We start from the raw sequence: 26,328 nt of genomic DNA, 5'->3' as shown, positions 1-26,328 counted from the left end.
TTTTCTCATATTATGTTGGTTTTTTACGACAATTTATTTTAATGTAACTAATGATATTAATACTTAAGCTTTAAAGTATTATTATACAAGCACGGAACACCCTAATTAATACCTACCAATACTTAAATAATTTATTGTGCTAATATATATATATATATATATTATATATTATATATATATGTCCTGTCAGGTAAATAATAAAATATATAAATTATTATGCAGTTACAATATGACTGTATACTTAATCCTATAAAATCGGCGTAGTATATAATATATTAATATGTTCATACGGTAGTTATTCCCGCTCAATTGCTTGGTAACGTAAATTGCATATGATTACCTATTGTTTGTTTTACAATTTCGAAAAAATTACCGACAATTTATAGTTTATTCATCTGGTATATTATAAATGCTGTTGTTGTTTAAAACATTTCGCGATTATATTATTCATCCCAACATTTAAAAATGAACCAATAAAATTCAACCGTATAAAATATAATTAATAATTCACGTTAAGGCAAATCTCTATTGTAACACTGTTGTTTATCTATTGTAAATTAATTCGTTATGTCGTTTGTTTAACTTCGGGGCGCTAACAATTTTTACATAATCAATTTCATGTACTTTTTTATAATATCATGCATTACATTACACATCATGTCGTAGTAGAGCAGAATAATATTACTGAAGGCCGCGGGTGCGCCTTCCACCGTTTTTGTATAATTTACGACGCGCTAAAGTTCGCTTTCACGGTACCTATTCAATCGTTATATTATATTTATTGTACTCGACCATCATCGCGATAATACCCAATATTATGAATTATATTTGCCGGTTTCTTTCGACTGTTAGATCCGAACACAAGATTTATCTCATCCGACACTAGCAGTGAATATATATAATATATATATTTCGCAGTGTATGCCAGTGAATTGGTTTTAATTTATGTCAGATCTAGTGTTGACAGTGATTTAAAATGTACTAATAATATGGGTTCAAAACGCCTACGTGTATATGTCCAAAATCGTATATGAAAACAATAATGATTTTGCGGACGAATGTAGCAACAATACAAACAAATATTGTATTCCACTTGGTGGGACGAACGGTTATGACACTATATAATTAAATATTGTTATATCTTAAATTTAAACATATTATATGACAAACCATGCACGAAGAAAAAATTGTATTCTAGACACCTATACAAATATATACGTCAAAGCAATACTATCCGACTTTATGCTACTATGTGAGTACCTACTCTATTTTTTTTTTTTTTTTATTTTTAGTTGTTATTTGCCAGAAAGTTCCGAAAACCGCAGTCTGTTAGCTAATCACAAATAAGTACCAATGGTATATAACATATATATATATATAGCCTTTAGTCTTTATAGCCATAACACTGTACCTACTTTAGGGTATCACATCATACTCAAAACGTTTGCTAAGTGAATGGAATCTAAAAAATGACCTATCTATTGCGTAGACCAACCGAACAATTAATAATAATTATCATATGGACAAAAAATCATTCTGGAGAGTTGAGACTTAACAATAACACGGTCGACCACATATAAAATCAACGGCGTTCCCTCTCTCTACTGTAGCTGCCTGAGCTGTTCTGTATAAACTGATTTCGTGATTATGATAAAAGTCAATTTTTAACAACAACGAGGAACAGTTTTAAATTCAGCGAATAACGAAGGTAGAAATACGAAAGTAACAGGTGACAAGTTAACCCTGAGCACGGACCCAACCAGCAGTGTTTCAAATTTGAAAAATTACCTCATTTAAATCTTAACGATTTTAAGCGTATCTAATCTTAGGTACTATAACGACATTTTTAACATCAGCAGTTGCAGTACAGTTTTTTCTTAAAATTCCAGCAATAAAAATGAATGAAAAATTGCGTATTTTAAGCTTTTTGACAACAATTTTTAGCAACAAGTATTAAAATAAAACTAAAATAAATTGTAAAATTCACAAAATAAATTAATTTTTATAATTTATAATTACTAATTTTTATATTTTTTTTTACCTACTGTGGTAAGATTCAAGTATAAATAATTGATAAAAATAACAAGTATCTATGGTTATTTGTTTTTTTAATTGCAACAAACTAAAAAAATCGATTATGCTGAAAATTGGTTTTTAATAAGAGTTCTTGTTTTCCCATATTTTTTTTTTTCAATTAAGAAAATTACTGTAAATTTTAAGTTTTAATCTCTTATTAATATAAACTATATTCTTTTTTTATTAGAAAAAAATAAATCATGTAAACAAAAAAGAATCCTCATTATAAAATATCAACATGTTTATTGATTCACTCAGTATCCAAAATTGATTAACTTATCGAACTTATAAGAAACTAAACCCGTAATTAAATTATTGTTTAATTAATAAAATTTAATCTAGCTACGTGTCTCTTGCCATAGAAATATTACTCCAAATACCAACGAATAGTACCTAAAGATACGCTGCAATGATAAATATTACTATATATTATGTTTTATGAATATAACTACTAAATTATTTATGACACCTTCTATCGTAAAAATTATTTTTAATTTAACCATTGTAATCTTAAAATGATAATAATTGTATAAATAATAAATGCATTTCAGTCATATTTATAAGTTTTAAATTATTGTATGTACTACCACACTATAGTGAATATTATTATAAAAAAAGTTCCAACTAAATTGTTGAATGAATTTATAAATTTAATGTAAATTTAATTAATCATAAGTATAAAACTATATAAATTATGACTATAGTTATTAGTTTACATATACTTTTTAAGTAGGTATAAACTATAATTTAATATTTTTAAAAGGGGAAAAATATATAGGTGTCGTTGTACAAGTATTAAGTACGATGTAAATACATAATAATTTATATAATATAATTATAATTTATTACTGCATCAAGCCTCAATATTTTGAACCAATGCATACTGCAAATAAATACGGGTTTATGATATAGGTACCTTTGAATTTTGTTAACATTTTTAATACTAAATTATATGGATTATGATGGTTTAGAAGTGATGACAATAGCGATTCATTATTTTTTAAATAAAAAAAAAACATAGAAAATATTTGTTATTGAGACTTGAACAAACATTTAAACTATTACACGCAAATAAAAAATATTTAATTATTTGTAGATAAATTGTTATCAACAGCTATTAATTATTATAGTATTATAATCATTGTATTTGTTCTATAATATTATGACATGAATTCTTTTGATAAATAGCTATGGCTTAGTTTTAATTTCTGATAATTTATTATTTAAAAAAAATATCTCAATTTTTATTATACAACCGTCACTAACTATAAAGTCTATAAGTTACAACTGTTTACTAGGTATACTACTCTAAACAGTGTTTCGATTATTTAATATCTTGGATTATTTGTATTAAGTATTGAATTTAAATGTTTATTTTGTATTTAAAAACACTTTTATGAGTAAAAAAATACTTTAATAATCAACTTTGAGGGTAATTATTGATAGCAAATCGTTGGATCTAATTGGTACTTTAGAGAGTTAAATATTGTTCGAAATTTTCTTAATAATTCAGAAAATGAAAAAAATTTATATTTATATTACCAAGAAAATTTTTAGATGTGGTATAATTTTCAAAACATTTTGAATCTTTTTTTCAGTATATAAACATTTGATATTTTTTACTGTTTTCAATTATTAAATATTAATTATTATTTATTGTGTACCAATATAAAAAAATTAAAAGATTATTTAAATTTATTGTAAATACAATTACTTAGGCTTAAAATGTAAAACTCAAAATTAATTGTAATTATGGTTAATTTAATTTTATGATAAAAAATATTGATTTTGAGTTCGACTAAAAATGTTTCTATGTATGATTCGATACCTACGATATAAAAATAGGTATAAAGGTTCCATTCAGTTTGAGTTCGAAAAAAATATTTTAAAGTTTGATTCGATTTCAAAAATTAGGATTCGACCTATCACTAAAATGTATATATATTATAGGAAGAGAAAGAGAAATACTATTTAAGCATTACCTAACCTACTTGACAAAATTCTAATAAAATGAATAGTTAATCTATATATTATGTAACTATTAATAAAGTATACTAAAACATACCAATATAAGTTCACAATATTCAATTACTATAATATGAGCTCATCCGATAAATAAGATAATTGTCTCATATTTCTCTTAGAAAACCTAACAAATGTTGATATTAACACGCATGCCATTAGCATGATCTCTTATTACATTTTATTTTTGATGTATCACTTTCACTCCATTTTTAGTTTAATGATAGTTTTTTGAATATACATATGTAATACTAAAGTTAAAAATATAAATCTACCGATCTCGGATCTAGTATTAAATAATTTAAATACTTATACAATAATAAAATTTAACCAATAATAATTTAAATTATTAATGGTTTGACAATATATATATATATATTGTAAAGAAGAAATTGTAAAATATGTAAGAAGTTATAGATAGGCAGCAGATTTTAATGGAAAATGAAAATTTTACATTTAAAATATCCAGTACCATATTCTTAGTTTGAGTTGAATGGACCCTCTCCAGGATTCTTACAAATCATATTTTATGTTGTTTTAAGTCTTTATACATTTAATTAGTGAATAAAAAATAATTAATTTAGTTTTTCACATGAAAATATTTGCTAACACATTTTTATGTAAGTTCGTTTCATAACACGAACTAAAATACACGATTGGTTACTAGCTGATAACTGCTGGCGGATCAGTGAAAGGCGGAGTTAGGCAGATTATACAAGTCGTTCTGAATTTAATCGAGTGGCATAGTGAAACGCTGTTTAAACGCGCATTGTGCTCTATCACCGATAAACTTAATAAATTAACTGAAATAAATATTTATATTAACTATGCTTTACACTAAATGTTTAACGTACAGGTGGTGTGCAATAAAACATAAATTAAATCAACTGTAAAATATAGTCACATATGACATAAAAAATAAATTTCTATTAGTTAGCAACGTACCAAATACATTAAATTGCAACATCAAAATAGTTAACTTAGTTTAAAATGTTTAAATTATTATTATTTAGTTGAATCAACAATTTAATTTTCATTAATATATAGTACAACCGAAAAATTAAGAATACAAATTTATTACTATAAAATTTTAGTTAAATTTACCAAACCTTAATTTATTTTTAATACCTAATTAGCTAAAATTGTGGTAGACATATGAAAGTAAAATGTCATATAATATCTAAGACCGATTTATCGGTGCCATATATTGCATTTTTTTAAATTATCTACACATTTCCACATACTATATTAATATCTTAACAATTTGCAGAGTAGATACATTGCGTTCTAAGAAATTTTAAATAATTATTCAAAGTGATACATTCAATACAAAAATATCGTACATTTATATACATTTTTACCAATTACCATTAATTACTAATTTTTAATATTACATTATTTTTTTTTATTAATTAAATTTAAAATGGGTCAGCGTATCATATGCTAATATCGTTTTAGATCTAATTACAAAGAATAAAGATAAAAGTATTTACTTGAGGTATTAAGTTAGATAAATTTTTGATAACGGTTAGAGGTTTTAGGATTGATTTTCATTTGCACTAGCATCTGATAGAAGTAGTTTTTGAGGAGTAGTTTTGGTTTAAAGCATTGGTTTTTGGTTTTGCTTCCCAAGTTGTAATATATTTTTTAATCATAAACAACAAATAAAATTAAAATTAAAATATTTAATTATGCTAATATTAATACAATTCTATTACCAGTTCCTAGTCTAAAAAATATGGGCAAGTGAGTGCTATTTTGCTATCCTACACTCTACAGTGTCAAGTGGGTCACTGTAATTTAACAGTGGCCAATTTCCAGACATACTTTGGAATAAAAATGTTATTTATAAAAATACAAAAATTATTTTGTAATCAATAATATATTACGTATTTCAAAAGAAACATAATGTATGGTAAAAATATCATCTATTTCTGTTATACTTATCTGTTTATCTTTACCGTAAAATTTAATGACAGAGTATGCGATAGATGTGTGCGCAGCTATATTACGCTTGTTATAGTTATGAAATATCGAGACCTGCTGTACTAGTAGCCGTGGTGCTAACCAGTAACCACCCAGAGTATGCTCATTTTACTGCGCTTTGTCAAAGTCGTAATTATTTATATCATTTACGTCTACGAGTATGTGAAAATTGTTCTACGTTTTGTTTTATTGTGCTATTTTTTAATATTGTTTAGTATAATAGCGTATTCAATAATAATTATATTATTTTAAATAATATTATGGCTATCATAGAAACTAATATGTTATAAGTAACTTTATTTCTAAACTTTTTTCAAGAAGATCTTTTTCTAAAAAAAAAAGTGAAATATTAAAACAGGTACCTTGTTCGGTAATCCTTAATATCTTACAAGTTACAACTATTACAAGTGTTCACAAAGAAAAAAAAAAGAGTAAAGTTAATATTTTAAAAAGTATTAGAAAGTTTAAAAATGAGACCTGAATTTTACGATAAAGTAATAGAAAAGTTCACTAAAAAAGAAAAAAGAATTGACTTTATTTTAAAAAAAAAAAAAAAAAAATGTGAAGTTAACTTGTTTTAGTTAAAAGAGTATTATTTAAATAAGTGCTATTGTAATAAATTAAAGTCTGATTTATAAATGAATACAAATTTGTGTATTATTTATTAATTATAAATTAAATAGAACTATAATACGTTATGATAAATGAGCTGTACATACATCGTAGTCAGCATTCGCCACTGATATTAAGTTTGAACTTAATGATATTGTTTACGAAAATTATTATGAATGGAGACAGTCTCTATCACTAAGTATATTTAAATATATGTTTTTCTGATATTTCTATTAAAATAACTTATTTTACTATTAGTATTATAGTAGAGTGATTTAATTTTTGCTAAAAAGACAAAAACATTACATTTATTATTATTATAATATGTATTAATATCACATTTTATTATGGTTATTAACTATTGAATTAATATGTTAATACTACTTAGCAGTAAAGCAATGAGATAGGCTCATGGTATAAATAGGTTATATCAAAATTTAAAAGCATAAACTACTTCATAATATTATATTATTTATATTAAATTTTAAAATTAAAAAAAATAAAAAAAATTATGAATTTCAAACTACAAAATAGTTTGTAAATTTTTATGATACTGACAAATTTCGTCAAAATTCTATTACTTTAAATACACATAAAAATAAGTTATGCCTATGATTTTTAATATTTTTATACAGATACAAGAATAATTTTTACGGGGTTTTTATAATTTTTATTATTTTTTAACCAAGTACATTTTTTTATTTAAAAAAAAAAATAACAAAAAGAATAATTTTGTCATAAATTCCAGTTTTTCTTAATTTATTTTTTTGTTTTTCGTTTATTAAGAAAATAACTGAAAAACTTTTACTTTTTATCTCTCAACTAAATCTAATTTTCTACCAGAAACCATCCCTAAAGTTTAAAATTATATTTTATTTACTGTCTAAGGCCAACAGGAACAAATAAATTACACATCATTATAAAGTTGATACATTTATTACTATTTATTCAAAATCTAAAATGAAAGGAAGATATTGATTTTTTTTTCAATGTCTATCGATATTATTAAAAAATATTGAAGTCAAAATTTACATAAAAATATATACTAAATATATCAAAGTTGCAATTCACATTAGAAATTTTGATTTGGACACAATTTACAGCATCTTATAATTTGTTATAGGTAATTATATTTTTAATTAGTAATTTATGTCTAGTGCTTGATATATACGTGTATTTATTTTCTGTTAAGTTTGTTAATATTATATATATATAATAATATTTTTAAAAGCAATTTAGGGGAATAACTTATAATATGTAAATGGCCCTTTCTAACGATAAAATATAAGATAAGTTTTTAAAAACTTGTTAATTATTATCAAATTTAAATATTTGTATTTTGTGTAAAATTAAACTTTTAAAAATAATCCGGATCGAGATCCAACCAGTCAATGCAATCAAATTTAATACTTACTATGCCAAAAATGGAGATCTAAAACATTAGTGCGTATCTTCTAAATAGTCTAGACAGTATATTATGCGAACACGAATAATTTATTTTTTAAAGTTAATTTAAGATATAACATACGATGCATGTACCTACCAAAAATTTTATTTTTTCTACTATAGTATATTATAGTTAAACCAAGTAATATATTCGTTTATTTTGTCAATTTTTTTTCAGTCGGAAAGATTAATATGAAAAACAGGTGTACATTATACAAGCATAGTTATTTTACTTATATAATTCAATCTTTGATTAATTAATAAACAGTTTAAATCCATTTAATTCATAAAATGCGTATAAATATGTAAAATAAATTCTTATTATAATGGTAATTAATGTAATCAATTATCCAACGCCGTGCACAGGTACATTGGTAGAATGTATCATAATTTATTATTATTTATACAAATCGTCAATACACATTACATCGTTTAAATGCATAATTTGTTGTTTAACTGGAATACAAACCTGTTAAAATTATAATGTTTTAATCGGAAGAAGAAGCGGGATGCCACCGTAATGGTTTGTTTTGTCTGTTGATCATTTAAAAATAGTTCTGTGTCTGTAGGTTACACTTATTAGCTGTATATATTATATATTATAATATTCATGGTTAATACATTAATATTCCAGTTGTATTTTGTACGTTAGTGGAATTCAAAAATTAATTTTTTTAATCATTTCAATGATATTAAAATAGTGAATATTATGTAACTATATTTTTAGAATAATTTATTCTTTTGAGAATATTCATGAATTACTAATATCTATACAGAGAAGTCTGAGCTGGCTAAATTTTGTTATAATAGGTATTATTTATCAAGACAACAAACGTTAAATTTAATATAAATATATATGCCATTATATGAGTAATTTATTTAAACTATAAACAATTGGTACAAAAAAAAAATAATTATGAAGCATATTTTTAATAATTTTTAGTTGTAATTAGTTTTTTGTTAATTTTTTATTGTTCGCTTGATAAATTATTAATAATAATATAAGTATTTAATGGTAATAAAAAAAAAAAAATTAAAGAAATAGTAAAAATTTATTACAATTAATAATTTCACACTAGGTATAAGAGGTTGTTCGTACAGTTATGGTATATTTATTATTATTTTATATTATTAGTTCAGCTTTTTCATTCTTGTAAATAATAAGGAATATTCAAATATCTAAAATAATAAATGAGAAACAAGCGCAAGGCCGTATCTGAGATGGATCCAAGAGATCCGGATCCCTTACCCTCCAAAAATATATATATATATATTCATGAATATGTTATTTTAGCGTTTGATAATAATATATTGTTATTGATCGACAACGACTGCTATCAGTGCTGGTCAACGTCTAGACGGTCAATATCGATTAATAACAACAATAATAATATTGTATTTGTATAAATTAAAAAAATTATTATAATTATACACCGTCGTCTGCCAAACAGTGACAATCTCGTCGCATTGTTGTATTATTAAATTCGTCGTAATAAAGAAACGAGATAACAAACATGCACTATTAAATTATTTTTCTAAACTTCCAAAGGTAAAAGGTACGTGATATTATTTTAAATATTTTGTGTATTACTATATTAATAATTTAACATTGTTTTAATTTATACTATACTTTATTTTTAACCAAATGTCAAAACCTAAATACAAATTTTGGACTCCTTCGAATACAATTTCTGTATACGGCCTCGAACTAGTAACAACTTTTCTGAACACCTCTACAACGTTTTTATTTAATCCAGCAAATAAATAATCGTTCTTATATATTTTTTTTTGTTTGTAAAACAGGATTTTATATTTTATTCACTATCTGCATACAGTTTTTAACATGAAAAAATATTTTTTGTTGATTTTTGACAGCTGACAAGTGACAGCAACAGTCAGCAGAAGAAAACACGATTTTACTATCTCTTCTCGATTATACCCAATATAAACATTAAACAAATTATACTTGATAAAATCGTGAGAAAAAATACTATACAAAACAAGTTAAGACAAATGAGAATTTTAAATAATATTTGGTTAGAGAAGTATTTTAACCTTTCGAGTTTTTATTTATAATATATGTTTTATTCAACTTTTAAATCAAATTATTCTATTGTGTAGATGAAAAAAATTCGATTTATCGTAAAATATGGTTAACCAATATTATAAAATGTTTTTATTCGATTTAATAATTCTATTTCAATTAAATTATAGTTTTTATTTTACCATGTAAAAGTACACTTAAATAGGTATAATGTCGTTTCTACAGTGGATGTATATTTACTAGTCACTCGCAGTTGTAAATCGCTACCTATAATACGTATTTAGTGCTTACGATAATATAATATTATATAATACTCTACCCGATATCCTGTAATCTGATATTCTGTAATCTCTCTAAAAGCTAAACATAGATATAGATAGAAAACTATATTAAATAAATATTTAAATAAAAATTGATAGCTTAACCTCCAATGCACTTGGTACATCAATTATTTAATACATAGACTAAGATTTAAATAGACAGAATTTTAAATTAAGATAAGAAAAAAATATTTTAATTTCAGGAAAAAAACAAGAAAAAAATTAGTAGAAATCAATTTAAAAAAATCTTATTTTGTTGTAATTCAAAACCAGTAGACAGTTGAAATTTTCACTAAATGTTTTTAAATTTACTTTTTGTACTTAATATAATTTTAAAAAATAATTAACTTTTTTAAACTTTTTAGTATTATCGTTTGATTTTTTTTTTTTTTATATATATATAAATGTCAATACATAAAAATTGTGTTTCCCTTGGTCAAAATTCTTGAAAATATAGTATAAGGTTTGTTATAAGTTGTTTATAACGTTTGAAGCTCAAATTTTAACGAAATTGAATATTTAAACGATGATTGACATTTTTATCTGTTTTGTTGTAATTTAAATATATTTTTGAAGATGTTTACGAATATTATTATATTTTACTACACACAATTACATTTTAAAAATATTTAAATTAATTTTTAGTTTAAATTAATAATTAGTAATCCGCATTACACAACTGCTGTTCGACTAGTCACTGGACGTAACAGTACATTATATTATAATGTACATAAATTAAGTGGGATGAAAAAAATTAAAATAGGGTAAACAAATATATACAATTATAAATAAACTAATAGGTACAAAGCATAGATAAATTGTTGTATTGCGTGATGACTTTTAAGTGTTCGTTACACTAGGTTAATGAGATGTGTTACCGATAAAAATTGGCTGAGCTTGATGGTTTTGGCTGGATCAGAACTTAATATTTTCTTTAGATGATCAATTATACCACATTAATTTAATAGTAAAATAAATAACTGTGTATTTTTAAGAAGAAAAACATTTGAGTAGGTAATAAACTTTTGCTGGTTTAGAGCGTTAAATTTCTTTTTTCCATTTTTGTAATCTATACCAAAGAAATAATTCCGAGCAATCAAAAAAAAAAAAAAAAAAGCATAGCCCTTAATTGATTCCCAAACCAATAACCAAATTGACTTTAAACGTCTATAAACAATATTGCAGGTCATGAAAGACCGGAGCAGTCTACAAGGCGCACGTTATTTAAAAATATAAAAATCGATAATATCAGCGCTATCTATGAGTGGCTGTTGAAAGGTTGGTACTGCAACAGCGATAAAACGTGTTTGATCATTTATGCTATAACTGTAATCATATCGAACCAGAATCGACCAAAAACAAAAACTTTTTTTTAAGTTTGGAAAATAACTAAAAGGTTAATTTTAAGCTAAAACAAGTATAGTACGTCCACGAAAGGACTGAAAAAATTATAGTAATACAAGTAAGATATCAATAATAAAAATAATGATATTATTATTTATTAAATTTTGGTTTCATGTAATATTACGATTAATACTTCATATTATGCAATGCAAATGAACTTAAAACTTGTAAAAATTAGAATTTAATCAAAAAAATATTCAATGTTTATTTTTCTTCAATAAATATTGAATGTTTATTGAAATGTAACTCAATAACAATGTGTACTTTTTTAAGAGTATCTATAGAAAAAAATGTTCTCATAGCAACATTCATAAATTAAATATATACCTATTATATGGTGTTAAGTGTATAATGGCTGTCTTCCGCGTTACACAAATACGTGTAAGCTTCAAATAAATTTTTAAAAATATTATATTTCATAATTGAAAGCGAAAAATAAAAATTAACGAATTTAGTTAAAAAGTCTAAAAATCCAAGATTATACTTGAAACGTAGGTAATCCGCCGCGCGATGCGCTGATGTCTTTATCGGCAATGCCATTTTTTTAGTTCTCTTTATTGTTTAAATTATTCTCATATATTATCATAACATCATAAAAAAAAAAAAAAAAAAAAAAAAAAAAAAAAACGAATTATATACATTATAAAAGAGCTAACACTCAAAATGGACTTGTATTTACGAAGTTTAATATTATTGGCAAATTATATTATGATATACCTAACAAGATTTCGCAAATCTATGCACGTTTTATACAGTATCAAAACAAATAATCAGTTCATGCCAATCACTTGTAAAATTAATTAAGAAAAATTGTTCGGGTCCTCCGTTTCAAGTAAGGTTACTATTATGATTTTTACGATTAATCGACCATTTAATGATTTTTAGCGCTTATCTATTGCGTATTATATATTTTGGACGTATAAACTGTAATCCTGATTAATGTACGCAAACTAATTTTATTAATTCGGATTAATAGTTAAATGGATAAAATGTATTATCATTGCTTTCAAATAGTATTTATAGTACCTATTGAATAAGGATTTTTGATTTTTTGTCTTCATCGTTGAACTTCCCGATAACCTATTTTTATGGTAGATATTATTATTTTTAGGGTTCGTAAAAAATTAAATCTAATTAATGGATACTTATTTTTAATATCAATTATTATTATATGATATGAAATAATATTAAATTCTCCAAAACGATACACATATCCATTAACCATATTATATTATATTGTCTAGTATCAGAGTTGAAACTATTGCTCAAGGTTAGGTAGGTTACATAGAATAAAATATTGCGATATCAACTACAGGCACATACTTTTCAGATTAAATTATATAATGTACACAACAAATTCCAAACAATGTAATCTTATTTCTTCATAACAGTTTTCTCGAGTTAATAAACTAAATGTTTTAAAGTCCATTTTTCGATGGTCGATGGATTATAGCCTTTATAGGTAGATTCACGTAAAAAGATATATTATAATGTAGGTAGGTACAATTTATAAACTCTTAAGTTTATAATTTCAAAATCCTGGATTTGACTATTATTTTGAGTACAAATTGATTGCAAACTACTTTTTTATTATTGCATTTGAGGCATTTACACGAGATTATCATTAAATTATAACATTTAAATATTTAATACGAATCAATCACAAAGTTATGCTGTCAGTCGATTCCACAATACAGTCCATAAGAATTATCAAATAAAAATTGGAGTGTAGAGTTCATTATACAAAATGAATAAAAATAATAAAAATAATAATAGATAAAAAAAAACATTAAGAATTTAATTTTTATTTCAAACAAAGTACAAATAGGTACATATTATTATGATATTAAAAAATCGTATCTATACCTACCATAGCGTCAAAAACCATTTCAAAGCGACATTATATTATTACGTACATCTTTATGATATATTTTATCATCGAATACTTACGTAGGTATCGGTCGAAAAATTACGGAATTATAGTGCGCACGTCTACTCTGGTAAAATCACACAATGCGGTCAGACTTCACAGCATGCATGGCCGTCGGTGGCCATTGACAATAATTTAATTGTTGTAGGTACTTTACGCGGTCCACAGTTATCCATTCCTAAATAAAATAATTTAGGTAAGCACCCAAACTTTACCCATTTACTAAGAAATTTAAAATCATGTACTTAGTGAATGATTTTGGGCGAATTCATATGAAAAAACAGAAAAATATTAGATAAAGATTGAATATTGAGTACTGAGTACCTAGTATATAATAGTAGATACTTAAGTATTTATAACTATATAATAACTATTATATTTTATATTTTAGACGATTTTATGAATTGGAATAATGAATAAAAATTCTTTTAAATGTATATTTATTAATTTGGAATTTAAATAACCATATTATATGATCATTATATTAAGGCAATAAATTTAATTAGTTGAAAAGAATTTAATAACAATAACTTTATAGAGTTTTAAATTTTTGTCATATTTATGTTGTTAAAGAATTGTTCATTTTTAATTATGACCATAAAATATCAGCTTATAATACATTATAAATGTATTTATAATGGTATTACAATATGTGATTTGAAATTAAATTGTTATTATTTGTCACAAACTAAGTTGAAAAAAAATATTTACTTTTCCATTTTCAAATATAAATTATAGTTAAAGTATTAATCCATAGTAAAAAAAAAAAATGGACTCAATAGTTATTAGGCTCATTATCTGACGGATTTCAGCTATATATATAATTCTACATCTGAGACTGAACAATGAAACTCTCCCTACTGAAAATCATAACAAGTACAGCTATACCTATACTTACCCATTGTAAGTTAATAAATGATAATGAACCGGACATGCATATATGATGGGTAAAATACGTTAAACACGCTGTAACTAAAATATTATGTTATTTATATATATTATGTCATATGCTTTTTGAAATATATCGAATGTAGTCTTAAGCGTCGAAATTCGATTTTCTATTTCAGCTATCTTTAGTATTCCTACCCTTAATTTAGCCAATTTAGGTTAGGTAAGTTAAACTTTATTGTATATGGATTTATACAAAATAGTTATACGCATAAGTGGGGGTAAAGGAGATCTGCAGCACATGCTCAAATTAGGAACACGTTTACACACTTATCCAAATTCAACAGTTAGAAATCGACAAATCGATAGACTCTAAGTATAATACAATGGTAGTATACATTAACCTATAAAGGTCATTGCAGTGGTTTTCGTTTAAAAAATAAAATCTTCAAGATGATAATTATTATAATTTACTTCAAACGTCGGAACTACGAGTATGTTTTGTCAGTTACATGTTTTTTAAGCAAAATATATGACTTCAGACAATTAAATTTGTAGAGGCAGTGAAGTCGTTAAACACTAAAGCAAATATATATGTATAACCAGATTGATATTGTTGTTAAATGGATTCAACAGAGGAATGTGAAATGCCCTATTCGAATACTCTTATTTGAACAAACTAACAATCTGTATTCTATAGTCTATACACGGTTAGAAGAATAACAACTATAAAAATACAGCCGCATATTTCTTTGTGTATAAAATGTACTGTGCACGAAGGTGGATTACATCCCTCACGTAAGTATTTTTAACAATAAATTATTTTCTTGACAAAAAAATATTTTAAATAAGTACCCAAACGTCCCAAACATCGCTGTGGGGGATTGAAACCGGCATGACACGAAGGTGGTAACAAAGAGTACCCACCGGTTTCAAAGAAAAAGATAAAGTCTAAAAAAAAAAAAAAATGTATATAGTTCTGTTGTTTTCAAACAAGCAATAATCTTTAGGGTAGGTATGCGCAAACAGATATTGTTAGCAGTATAGAAAAAGATTTACATTCAACATAACTTACATAACTTGTACATATTGAGAAAAATAAAAAACACGTGCTGACCGTGACGGCTATTGGCCATTGTTAAGATGAGTGGTTCTCAGCCTTTTTATATCCGAGTACCTTTTACTACTAGAAATATTGATTTAGATGATCAAATAAAAATGTTTCTCAAAACTACGATGTAATAATTAAAAAAAAAAAAAAAAAGGAACAAAAAATAATCAACCAAAAAATAGTTACTTGTAATTGTAATTGTACGCACGCATGCGAAGGAAAGCACGACTTTACACAAGTACCAGGTATAGAGTACCAATATAGTTGCCTCGCCCGAACTATCTTTTACACTTTTAAGTTTTATTCCAATTTTATATCAGTTATTGTATAAAAAAAATAAAACAACTTCAATCTCAAAACTGTACAAATATAGTATGTTTTGTTAAATAGTATATTAAAGACATAAACTTATAGAAATAAAGTATTTGGTGTTGTTACTCGAATGATAAACATTTTTTCTATAATAATTACTACATTTTTAAAACGGTTAGTAGTATTTGCGGCTATGCTAAGAATACTTATAAGTTTTAAAGTATACAAAGCATAATATAAAAATAATAGTCTTAAATAAACTAAAATATTAATATATGTGACAATATTATGGCATACAAGTGTAATTAAACGGTATTTTTTAACGCTGCAGCGTTAAATTCATTCAGAAAAATTTCGAATAATACATAATATAATCTCTAGATCTAAATACCTAATGTGAAGTCTTGACGAATAAGCGTTGCCTGTTTTGATACAAATATATCACAGTGGCACAGTATAATACTATATTACGAAGATAGTAGAGCGTATAGGCCATAGCTAGGGTACCTACTAAACGCTTGTTGGCCGTAGCCTGCAGCCCACACCAAACGCTCGATCGGTGATGACCAACCTTTTATTTTCACGGAGGGTCATATAAAAATAAAAAAATTCTCTGCGAGCCAAGAATTTAAACTTTTTCTTTGAATTGAATGTTACATTTTATTTTAGGCACAACTTAATATAGGTATAATCATAAACTTAATTATTTTTTATATTATATTGCTTGTTGTAAAATTAAACATAAATATTAAATAAAAATAAATAGTAATATTTATTATTGTTATATATTTTAATATAAATTGTATCTATATCTATTAAAATTAACAAACGTAACATTTTTAAAATATTTTTATTTTAATTACTTTGGCGACCCAGATAATTAATTGTCACGGGCCGTACTAGATCACCACTGCGCTAGATAATCAAAAATCTGGTTTTTGGGTTTGTTACTTCGCTAGGTAATTTTTAATTGTTTAACATCTCACGCAGATCTACGTGGCCGCGTTGGTATAATACCATTACGCGCAAACCTGTTTAAGGGTGTTTCCGGGGGGTATGAATTCTTGGTAAACGTATCATGGAAGACGTACATTTTATATCGGTGCCATTGTAATCGTTATTGACACGACGGTAAGAATATAAAAAAAAAAACCAGTCCCTTGCAACGTCATCAATACACCTTAAAATTTTCGAATCTTTCACCATTGTTGACCACGCGGACAAGAGCCCCCTCTCAATACGCGGATAATAGCGCTCCTGCAGTGATGCCATCCCTGCCAATAGCTGTCACATTTGCACGGGTATAGGCGTTGTTCAATCGTTTCAATCGTTTATTTGTCCATCGCCAACAGCTCTGTACTAGTAGCTCTTCCATACGATTATCGCTGCTTTTTTTACCGTTCGTCGTCTTGTCCAAATCTTCGGTCCAGCCACCGTATAAATTATCATTATTAAATCCACACTCGCCCACCCTTTGAAATACATTAACGCTTACTACTTACATTCGAATATCAGAGGTGCGTGCAGTGTGTGACGTACGTTGCTGCGTATCTGTGCTCCTCATTCTACAGTCGTCTCCGGAGATCATTGCCATCGAACCCCGCACATAAACGGCCATTTGTCGTACACGATTTTTTCAACTTCTTCGTTTTGAACGCTTGTAAGTAGAACTTATTGATTAATTATGATACTATTAATACTTAATAATAATATTTATTAGTTAATCAATAAATTGTTTGTATCGCGTAAAATTCATAAGAATCATAAAATTACCTTCACTGCAGAGCTGTGACTTCGAGTAGCTAAATAACCTGTTGCACCACCTGCAATACACAGCCAAGCGTACATGTTATATTATTTTTTTACAAAACTGATGAGCAATCAGTACGAATAAATACAAACAAAAATATCTAATTACTGTTCCTGTCTAACGATATGATTATAGTATTTGAGTATTTATATGAGATCATTAGATGTATATTATATATCATGCAATGGTCTATAGAAATTAGTAAATTGTATTACGTTTGCATATGCTATACTCATAGACTGAAGATGAGAAGGTTTAGTGATTAGTAAATAGCAATAAAATAGTTTTGTAAATTATCGTTTTTATTTATTTAACAATATTTTAATCAAATCATATTTCATCATTTTATTAAGTGAATAATGATGTTTTATAAATAAATATCTACACGTTTGGAAAGTCAAGACTTACGAGAACTTAATTCCTTTAGAATTTACACTTAAATATACACACAGACACAGTCAAATCTCAATAAATGATAATTCGAATTTTGAAAGGGAAAGAAGTAAACTCAACTTGTGTTACTCATGATGTATTTTAAACTATTCAAGTCATACAAAATGTGCTAAGACATAAGTTAAGTAATCCTTCAACTTTCAAAAGACAAAAAACTTTGAGTTATTTAGGTTTTCAAATTACTGAAATTTGGGGTACCTAAAATATGAGAATAACGCGTTAAAATGTACGCAACGTTGCATGATGGCGCCAATTTAGATGTAGCAGTAGGTACCAATATTTAAATTGACTATAAATTATTGTCATCGTTATAATAGCACTTTTTCGTCATCATAATAGTTGAGTACATATTATATCGTATTCAGCAGTGTATGAGATTAAAGATTTTGCTCACGGTTCTATGTATTATAATTATTATAAATTACCTCACCTTTTGATATACATTATATAAAGGAATATGTTTAGTTTATTTGATTATTTAACTAATTATTTAAATAAACACATATATATATATATTCTTTATCAAATACTTATATATTTTATTAATTAACATAATATAGCATTGTAATATCTACATTTTTTTTAAATTTATTTTAAAAATAAATAATACCTATTAATATTTCACGTTTAATATATAATATATTTAATAGAATAAAATTATTTGTAAATTGTATAACATGCCAATAAAATACTTAAATACCTCCAAAATTGTAATACTATGGCACTGTGCTTAAAGTTTTTAAATAGAGGTATTCGTAGCTTATGCTTGTTTATTATATTTTGACCAATAAATATTCATAAATATATATATTATTTAAGCCGAGTTTTATAAGGTTAGATATTATTTAGGTTTATTATAATATTATTTTTACATTAAAGATAAATTAAAAATCATCAAAAAAAAAAAACCTTTCATATTTGGTCAAGAATTTTAATTAAGTATATTTATTAAATCCCTAAAATTGCTGTAATGGCAATTGTTAATATAATATATATTTTTCACGTTAATATGTTCAAATTATTTATTTATGACATATCTATTTTAAACACAATTTGTCAACTAGACAGTAAAACTTTGTAAATACTAAAATTAAAAACTAGTAAATCTCATACCAAAAACTTCGCATCATAATATGAATAAAATAAAAATTAATTATAATTTCAACCATATTTGTGAATTTTTGTCAATTCCGATTACATTTTTTAATCTTAGTCAACAACCAACTTAAAAGATTTTTAACTATTAATGAGTTTCCACTTGTAAGAAAATGCGTAGAAAAATTCATAAATATTGTGTAATGATCTCTTCCATTTTCAAATCTTATAATTATTATTAACTAAATTATTTTATGTTTAAGAAAAATCAATATGGCCAACATTCATATCACAACTGAAGTTAGTGAAAATGCTACAGATGTGAAAAGTGATTGCAATATCAAGAAAAAATGTACTACGGAAACTAATAACGTTGACTGCAATATCAATTGCGCAGGTCCTTCAAATGTTGAGGATTTTAATCTTGAACCAATTGATCAACAAAATTCTAATATCGGTAATTATAAATTATTAGCGATTACCTATATAAATAAAAATAACTGTCATAAAAAATGGTTATAAATTATAATAATATATTGCTCTAAACAATGACCAATGAAGCTTTACAGCCTTATAGGTTTCTCAGGGAATAAAAATAAAACAGAATTATTATTAGATCAATTATTGTTATAGGTTATCGTGGTCCTAGCACTAGTAGAGGTCCTAGTACTAGTAATGGTCCTAGCACTAGTAGAGGTACTAGTACTAGTAGTGGTCCTAGCACTAGCAGAGGTCCTATAAATAGTCTTGAACAGAAGAAAAATAAATCGGCTAACATTCATTTATATTTTATAAGAATTCATTGTATTTCAAATAGCAATAAAAAAGTGAAAGTAACAGTACATGGAATCAATAAAAATGAATACAAAAAAATGCAAACATTATTGGGGTATAATGGTATCCATAAAAGACTGTCTATCAATCTATCCAAAATTAAGTACAATAAGATCACTATAATACAAAAATATGTAATACCAATTTTGATGGGCGGAAGAGATATAATAGCCAGATCACCATCCGGTTTAGCCGGTTCAGGAAAAACTGTAAGTACTTATAATATAGTATAGAAAATTTAAAATTGCCTATTATATCTACTTTTGTTATACCGAGTATTTTATCAAGCTTTTAACCACTTTTCAATTAATAATGAATTTATTCAAAATCTGTTGTAAAGAATTTTTAAATCTACTTAAAACCCATATTTTTAAATTCTTAAGATTGTAGATATTAAAGAAGTGTCCAATGGTCATAAACAAACTTCTGTTACTTAGTTTAATTACATGATTTTATTGTGTATATTGAATTAGTTAGTAAAATATATATTTATGTTGTTTATCAGACAGCTATTGTTATATCAACACTGAATTGTTTACTTAAAAATCTGACTGCAATAAATAGCGACGGTTATCATTCAGATCCATCTGCTGTATTCATTGTACCCACGAAGCAACGTGTTATACATATATATAACGTTATTAGTCGACTAAGTGAAAAAACTCCAATTAAATATGGGCCCTTATTTGATATAAAATCGATACCCAACCAAAAACGGATAATACAGGTAAAATTTATTATAATTTTATTAATTCGTTTTTTTTGAAACATTTAATACATAATTTATATAATTTAATTTCGTCTCTCTTGCAGAACGGTGTTCATATTGTCATTGCTACTCCGGAAAGCTTATTTGGTTTTGTAAATCGTGGTTGGATCACTTTTACTGCTTTGCAAATACTTGTACTTGACGAAGTCGATTGCATGTTTGAAATGGGTTTTAAACCGGAAATTGAGTTTATACTTAACAATCAAACTATGGTATCGAAGGTAAATATAATTCAATTATTTTAGTAAGTATACTTAAATAATATTATAACCTATAGGTAAAAATAGGTACTGTTACTAAACTATTTCCATAATCCTTACACAACGTGTAGTTAACCCGTTACTACTACAATAAACCGAATGGTTAAAAATATTCAACAACTGTCCTATAGGTCAGGTGATATTTAATGAATTATAAAACCATTTTAGATGACCTACTGTATTAAAATAAAATTGGTAAATAATAAAAACAATTCTGAAAACCAACCATTCGGAATATAGTTTAATATAATTTTTGTATTAAATGAATAATTATTTAAAACTTTTCTGCATTTAATCGAATAGATATGTAGCTACTAAAATACTATTTAGGGTTCCCAACATTCAAATTGTGCATTTTTTTCATTTAGAATTTACAAAATTACTATTTTGTTAGCAAATGTAATACAAATAATTAACTTTAAAAATGATAACTTATTTTTAGATTTTGATCGGAGCCATTAATGTAGGTATTGGTTTCACATTAATGAGTGTTTTTTTTTCTGTATATCATCAACGTTTAGGACAATAAAAGCACTTCGATTTTCAACTTTCAACTTTGGGGGTGGTTTCAAGTTGAAAATTATATCAAGTTTGTAATTTGAGGAATTCAAAAGAATACATTTTTCAGTACTTTTCTTAATAATATTAAAAAAACAAAAAAAAATAAAAAATAAGGGAAAACGAAAATGTTTAATTTAAATAAGTTTTTAACAAAATTAATTTTTTTATTTTGTCATAATTCAAAAATAAATCGTAGGCACTTAACATTTTTAATAAATTAATTTTTACTTTATACTATCATTTAAATTATCAGATAGTATAATTTGAAAAATGTACCTACTGATCATTTTTTACGATTAAATGACTATTAATTTACAGAATGTAGGTATTAAAAATAAAAAGTTAAAAAAAATTAAATATTGAAAATTTTAATTTCTTTCTTAATTTTTAATAAAAATAATTATTTTATCAAAAAACTTGATTACAAGGTTGCTTATATAAATTGTTTTCAATAGAAATTGAAAAAAAAAAGATTAACGTTAATTCGCAAAAATTTATTATAAGCATTGGAAGTTAAAACCATGTAAATGAACATATTATTTGAAAATGTAATATAATAGATTTATTAATAAAGTCTTTCAACCAATAATAAAAAATAATTTTACCCAAAAGTAAAATTAAATTTTAATTTAATTGGAAATAAAAACATTTTTATTGCTTCAAAATTGATGATATTGAAAATGATTATACAAGCAACAGTATCTAATATGAATAATAATAAAAAATATTGTGATTAAATAAAAATAGTTTGAAAATAAAATATCGTTTTCTATGTTAAATAAAATGTATAAAACATTTTGACTCTTTTTTAATTTATTTTATAAATATTTGTGTAATTTGAAATTTTTATAAATTTCAAAATAATCATAAATTGTTGTTATGATTATATACAAAATTATTCAAAATACATGTATGCACGATTTATTTTTAAGAGTATTTGAAATTCAAGTTAAAACAAAATTCTTCAAAATTATAAATATTTTGCAAATTATTTTGTAATTGAAAATTTAAAAAATGTATAATTTTTTAACTAAGATTTGAAAATTTAATACGAAATTCTTGATATTTAATTCTTATTGAAACCAAAAAATATAGAACCATAATAGTTTTTCTCTATCATATTTTGATCGTGAATAAATTTATTAAAAATTCCCATTAATTATTATATGTGTTGATTTTTTATTAAAAAAAAAATTTAATAATAATGGTACAAAAAAAAAAAAAAAAAAAAAAAAAAAACGGAAATCATTAGTTTTCAAGATGTAGCCTTCCAGAATTCGTGTTTTTAATTATACACTTCAATATGTAAACGGAATTGTAAAAATTGTCATCATAGTATAAATATAATTGAATATAGGTACATAACAGTATAATAGAAAAAAAAAATGTTGACCCTATAGTAGTAGAGTATACTCAAAAAAACAAAAAATTACGAATTTTAGGGAGCTATAACTTGAAAACTAATGATTTCGATAGATTTAATTTTTTGCTCCATCGTAGGTACTTATATAACTTATTAAAGTATAAAAATATTTCAAAAAAAAAAAAAAAGTCAAAACAACACGCCCCCCAACCAAATTGAATATGTTTCGAAATTAGCAAGTGACTATATATTTTGATAAAAATGTAAATTTATTTTTAGGACAAAAGAACAACAGCTGTGTTTTCGTCCACTATGACCAATAGTGTTAAGCAATTAGCAATGATTTATCAAAAACCGGATTATGTATCAATAGATATGGAAGAGATAATTGAATCATCTAGGCCATCTACTACACTAGATATATTTAATAGAAGATAAGGTACCCACTAAAGTTTGGGAAAAGACATGCATTATTGTATTTGTTAAAAGAAATTGATGAATAAATTAATTTCTTTTTTTTTCTCGAGTTAAATAGGTATAAGGTATATTGATAACTATAACTTTACTTTCTTAACGTTGATTAAACTCAATTAAATAACTCGCAAATAAATTTTTTTTTTTAAATTCTATTTTTCTTGGCCTTTGATTTATTGTGAGCACATTTAACATAAACCTGTTGTTTATTATTCGTAAATTAATGTATAATTAATTTATACAAATGTAAAAAAAAATTGTTTCTAAAACTATTATTTACCCAACTGATTTATTGAAAAATAAACTATTTTATATACTTATTCAGTATTTTTATTATTAAGGCCAACATTTAAATCCTAGAAAAATAAAATGATCAACTGATGTAGCACTACTGTCCACTATTTAGGTACCTACCTTCTTGATAATATATTTGTAAACAAAATAAATTCATTTAAAAAAGTGTAAATAAAATAATACCTATTAGGTACATACAACTATAAGCCAATCGGGCAATAATAGTTGGTACCTATTTCAATATATTTTATATATTTTTATTTTAAATATAAGCCGGGTTGCATTAACAATTACATAACATTTGTAAATTAAAATGAATCAATAGTGAGCTATTAAATTAAAGCTAATTAACATAGTAAGTACAACATAACCCATTAAAATGAGTCCAAACAATATTACATTAATTATTACTTGGTCTACCAAAATGTAGTCAGCCCCATCGGATATCGTGTTGTACTTGGCAACTCGCTGGTTCTATTCGAGCCTGGTCAATATGACGTGTTGAGATAATAAATACTAATTAATAATTATACCAGTGACCAGTAACAACAACAAACAACATAAATGATAAAACTTAACTAGATATCTGAAATGTAGTGTTGGATATTTATTTCATATTTTAATACCGCGAATGTCTACAAATGTGCAATCATAGTAACAATTGTCAATAATCTCTAAACATTAAAAAAAAGCAAAATCTTAAATTAATGAAACATGGTTTCAAAAAAAAAATAAAAAAATTAGTGTTTATAAATAAGATTTAACCCAAAAAATAGTTGTTGTTAGTCACCCATTTTAGTTAGGAGTCAGAAGAAAAAACATGAATTTTATTAGTAATTACTTTTTTCTTTTATTTTATATATTTTGTTTTGGGAATTGAGTCCATTTGTCCACTATTTATAAGCTTGTTGCCTTATTGAATCCGATTGTGGCATAAAATTAATTCATAACATCACTATTTTGTTATATCACTATTGTGCTTTTTATGTTTTTAAAGGAAAAAATTATGGTAATCTACATTTTTTATTTTTCTTTTTAAATATATTGTTTCACAATGTCTAAAACTTGATGTGTTATTTCTGCATCAATAATCAATTTTGTTTTTCTGTAAGATATTAATAATATAAACATCTTAATACTATGTTTACCTTCATATCTAATAGTAGGTATGGTAAAAGATCAATAAAAGACTAATGTATGGTCTATTTATACAAAAGACTGATTTTCACATCTTGAAGGATTGAATTAAGAAAATTTATGACTTAATAAGATTCACAGTTTTGTCATTAAACAAATCACATAATTTCTTTTGATGTTATACTTACATGACTAAAAATACTTGTCATTTAAACCGTTTGAAATAATTCTAAGAATAGAATATTCAACACAACTCGATGTTTTCTGAATCTCGGTAATTATGATTTACTAAAAACATTTCAAGTACAATCATAGTTTCTAATGATGAGTGGCATTATGAAAGTTTTATCCTTTTTATATACATTAGAAAGTGTAAACATATGCTGCAGTACATTTTACATTATTTTTACTTTTGAGTATCAAAGCATGCACAGCAATTTGAATTATTACATAACATTATTGAGGCATGAAAACAAAATTTTAAGTCCGCTGTAATTTATAAACATACAAATATACAAATATACTTAATTTGTGTCTACAAAATAATAAATAGTACATTATAGAAAATTTACAAATATTGTTTACTCGTTTATTGTTGATAGGGCTTATACATATTCTTATAGACTAAGGTATCTAATATTGTTGAATTAAAAATGGAATTAATCTAGAATATGAGTACATATTCATTCATTTCAAAAGATAAAATAATTTGACAACTAATTAAAAAAAATATTTGTACATGTATAATTTATATTATCAAAATTAATTACATTGTTATAAACCATAAGTAATATACATTATAACAATGATAACAGCATAATGAAATATAAACTTTTAACTTTTAATACACATGGATTTTTACATACATAACATAAATGTCAAAACAAATTATAACCAAATAAGGATATCAAATTTAAATGACCCAAATAAAATATATTTAAAAAACTATGCTTTTAAAGCAGATTAATTTGGAATGAACATTAATAAATCAAATATCTATTTTTAAATAATAAATCTCAGTATTTTTTTTTTCTTATGTTAATATAAGTAATTTTGTTACTTACAAATATATCATAATATTTACAATTTTAAATAACGTCAAACTGTTCTTAACATTTTAATGAGAT

At 24.6% G+C, this 26,328-nt stretch overlaps 2 protein-coding genes across 2 annotated transcripts; both read left to right on the top strand.

Annotated features, from left to right (window-relative positions):
* The first annotated feature begins 653 nt into the window (after positions 1-653).
* LOC112595519 lies at positions 654-20,332 on the top strand. The gene is made up of 4 exons (XM_025340769.1): positions 654-1,252; positions 19,773-19,966; positions 20,143-20,279; positions 20,327-20,332. Exons 2-4 carry the CDS (start codon positions 19,783-19,785, stop codon positions 20,330-20,332), a joined length of 327 nt encoding a protein of 108 aa, XP_025196554.1. The 5' UTR covers positions 654-1,252; positions 19,773-19,782.
* A 49-nt stretch (positions 20,333-20,381) lies between these two features.
* LOC112595518 (ATP-dependent RNA helicase laf-1-like) lies at positions 20,382-23,832 on the top strand. Its single transcript, XM_025340768.1, has 4 exons — positions 20,382-20,552; positions 20,849-21,070; positions 21,157-21,333; positions 23,576-23,832. The coding sequence occupies exons 1-4, from the start codon at positions 20,382-20,384 to the stop codon at positions 23,732-23,734; spliced, it is 729 nt and encodes a 242-aa protein (XP_025196553.1). The 3' UTR covers positions 23,735-23,832.
* The last annotated feature ends 2,496 nt before the right edge of the window (positions 23,833-26,328 follow it).

Source organism: Melanaphis sacchari, unplaced genomic scaffold, assembly GCF_002803265.2.
Source record: "Melanaphis sacchari strain LSU unplaced genomic scaffold, SCAv2.0 Contig27_pilon_pilon, whole genome shotgun sequence".
NCBI classification, from domain to species: Eukaryota; Metazoa; Arthropoda; class Insecta; order Hemiptera; family Aphididae; genus Melanaphis; species Melanaphis sacchari.
This window is presented reverse-complemented; position numbering and strand designations above follow the sequence as displayed.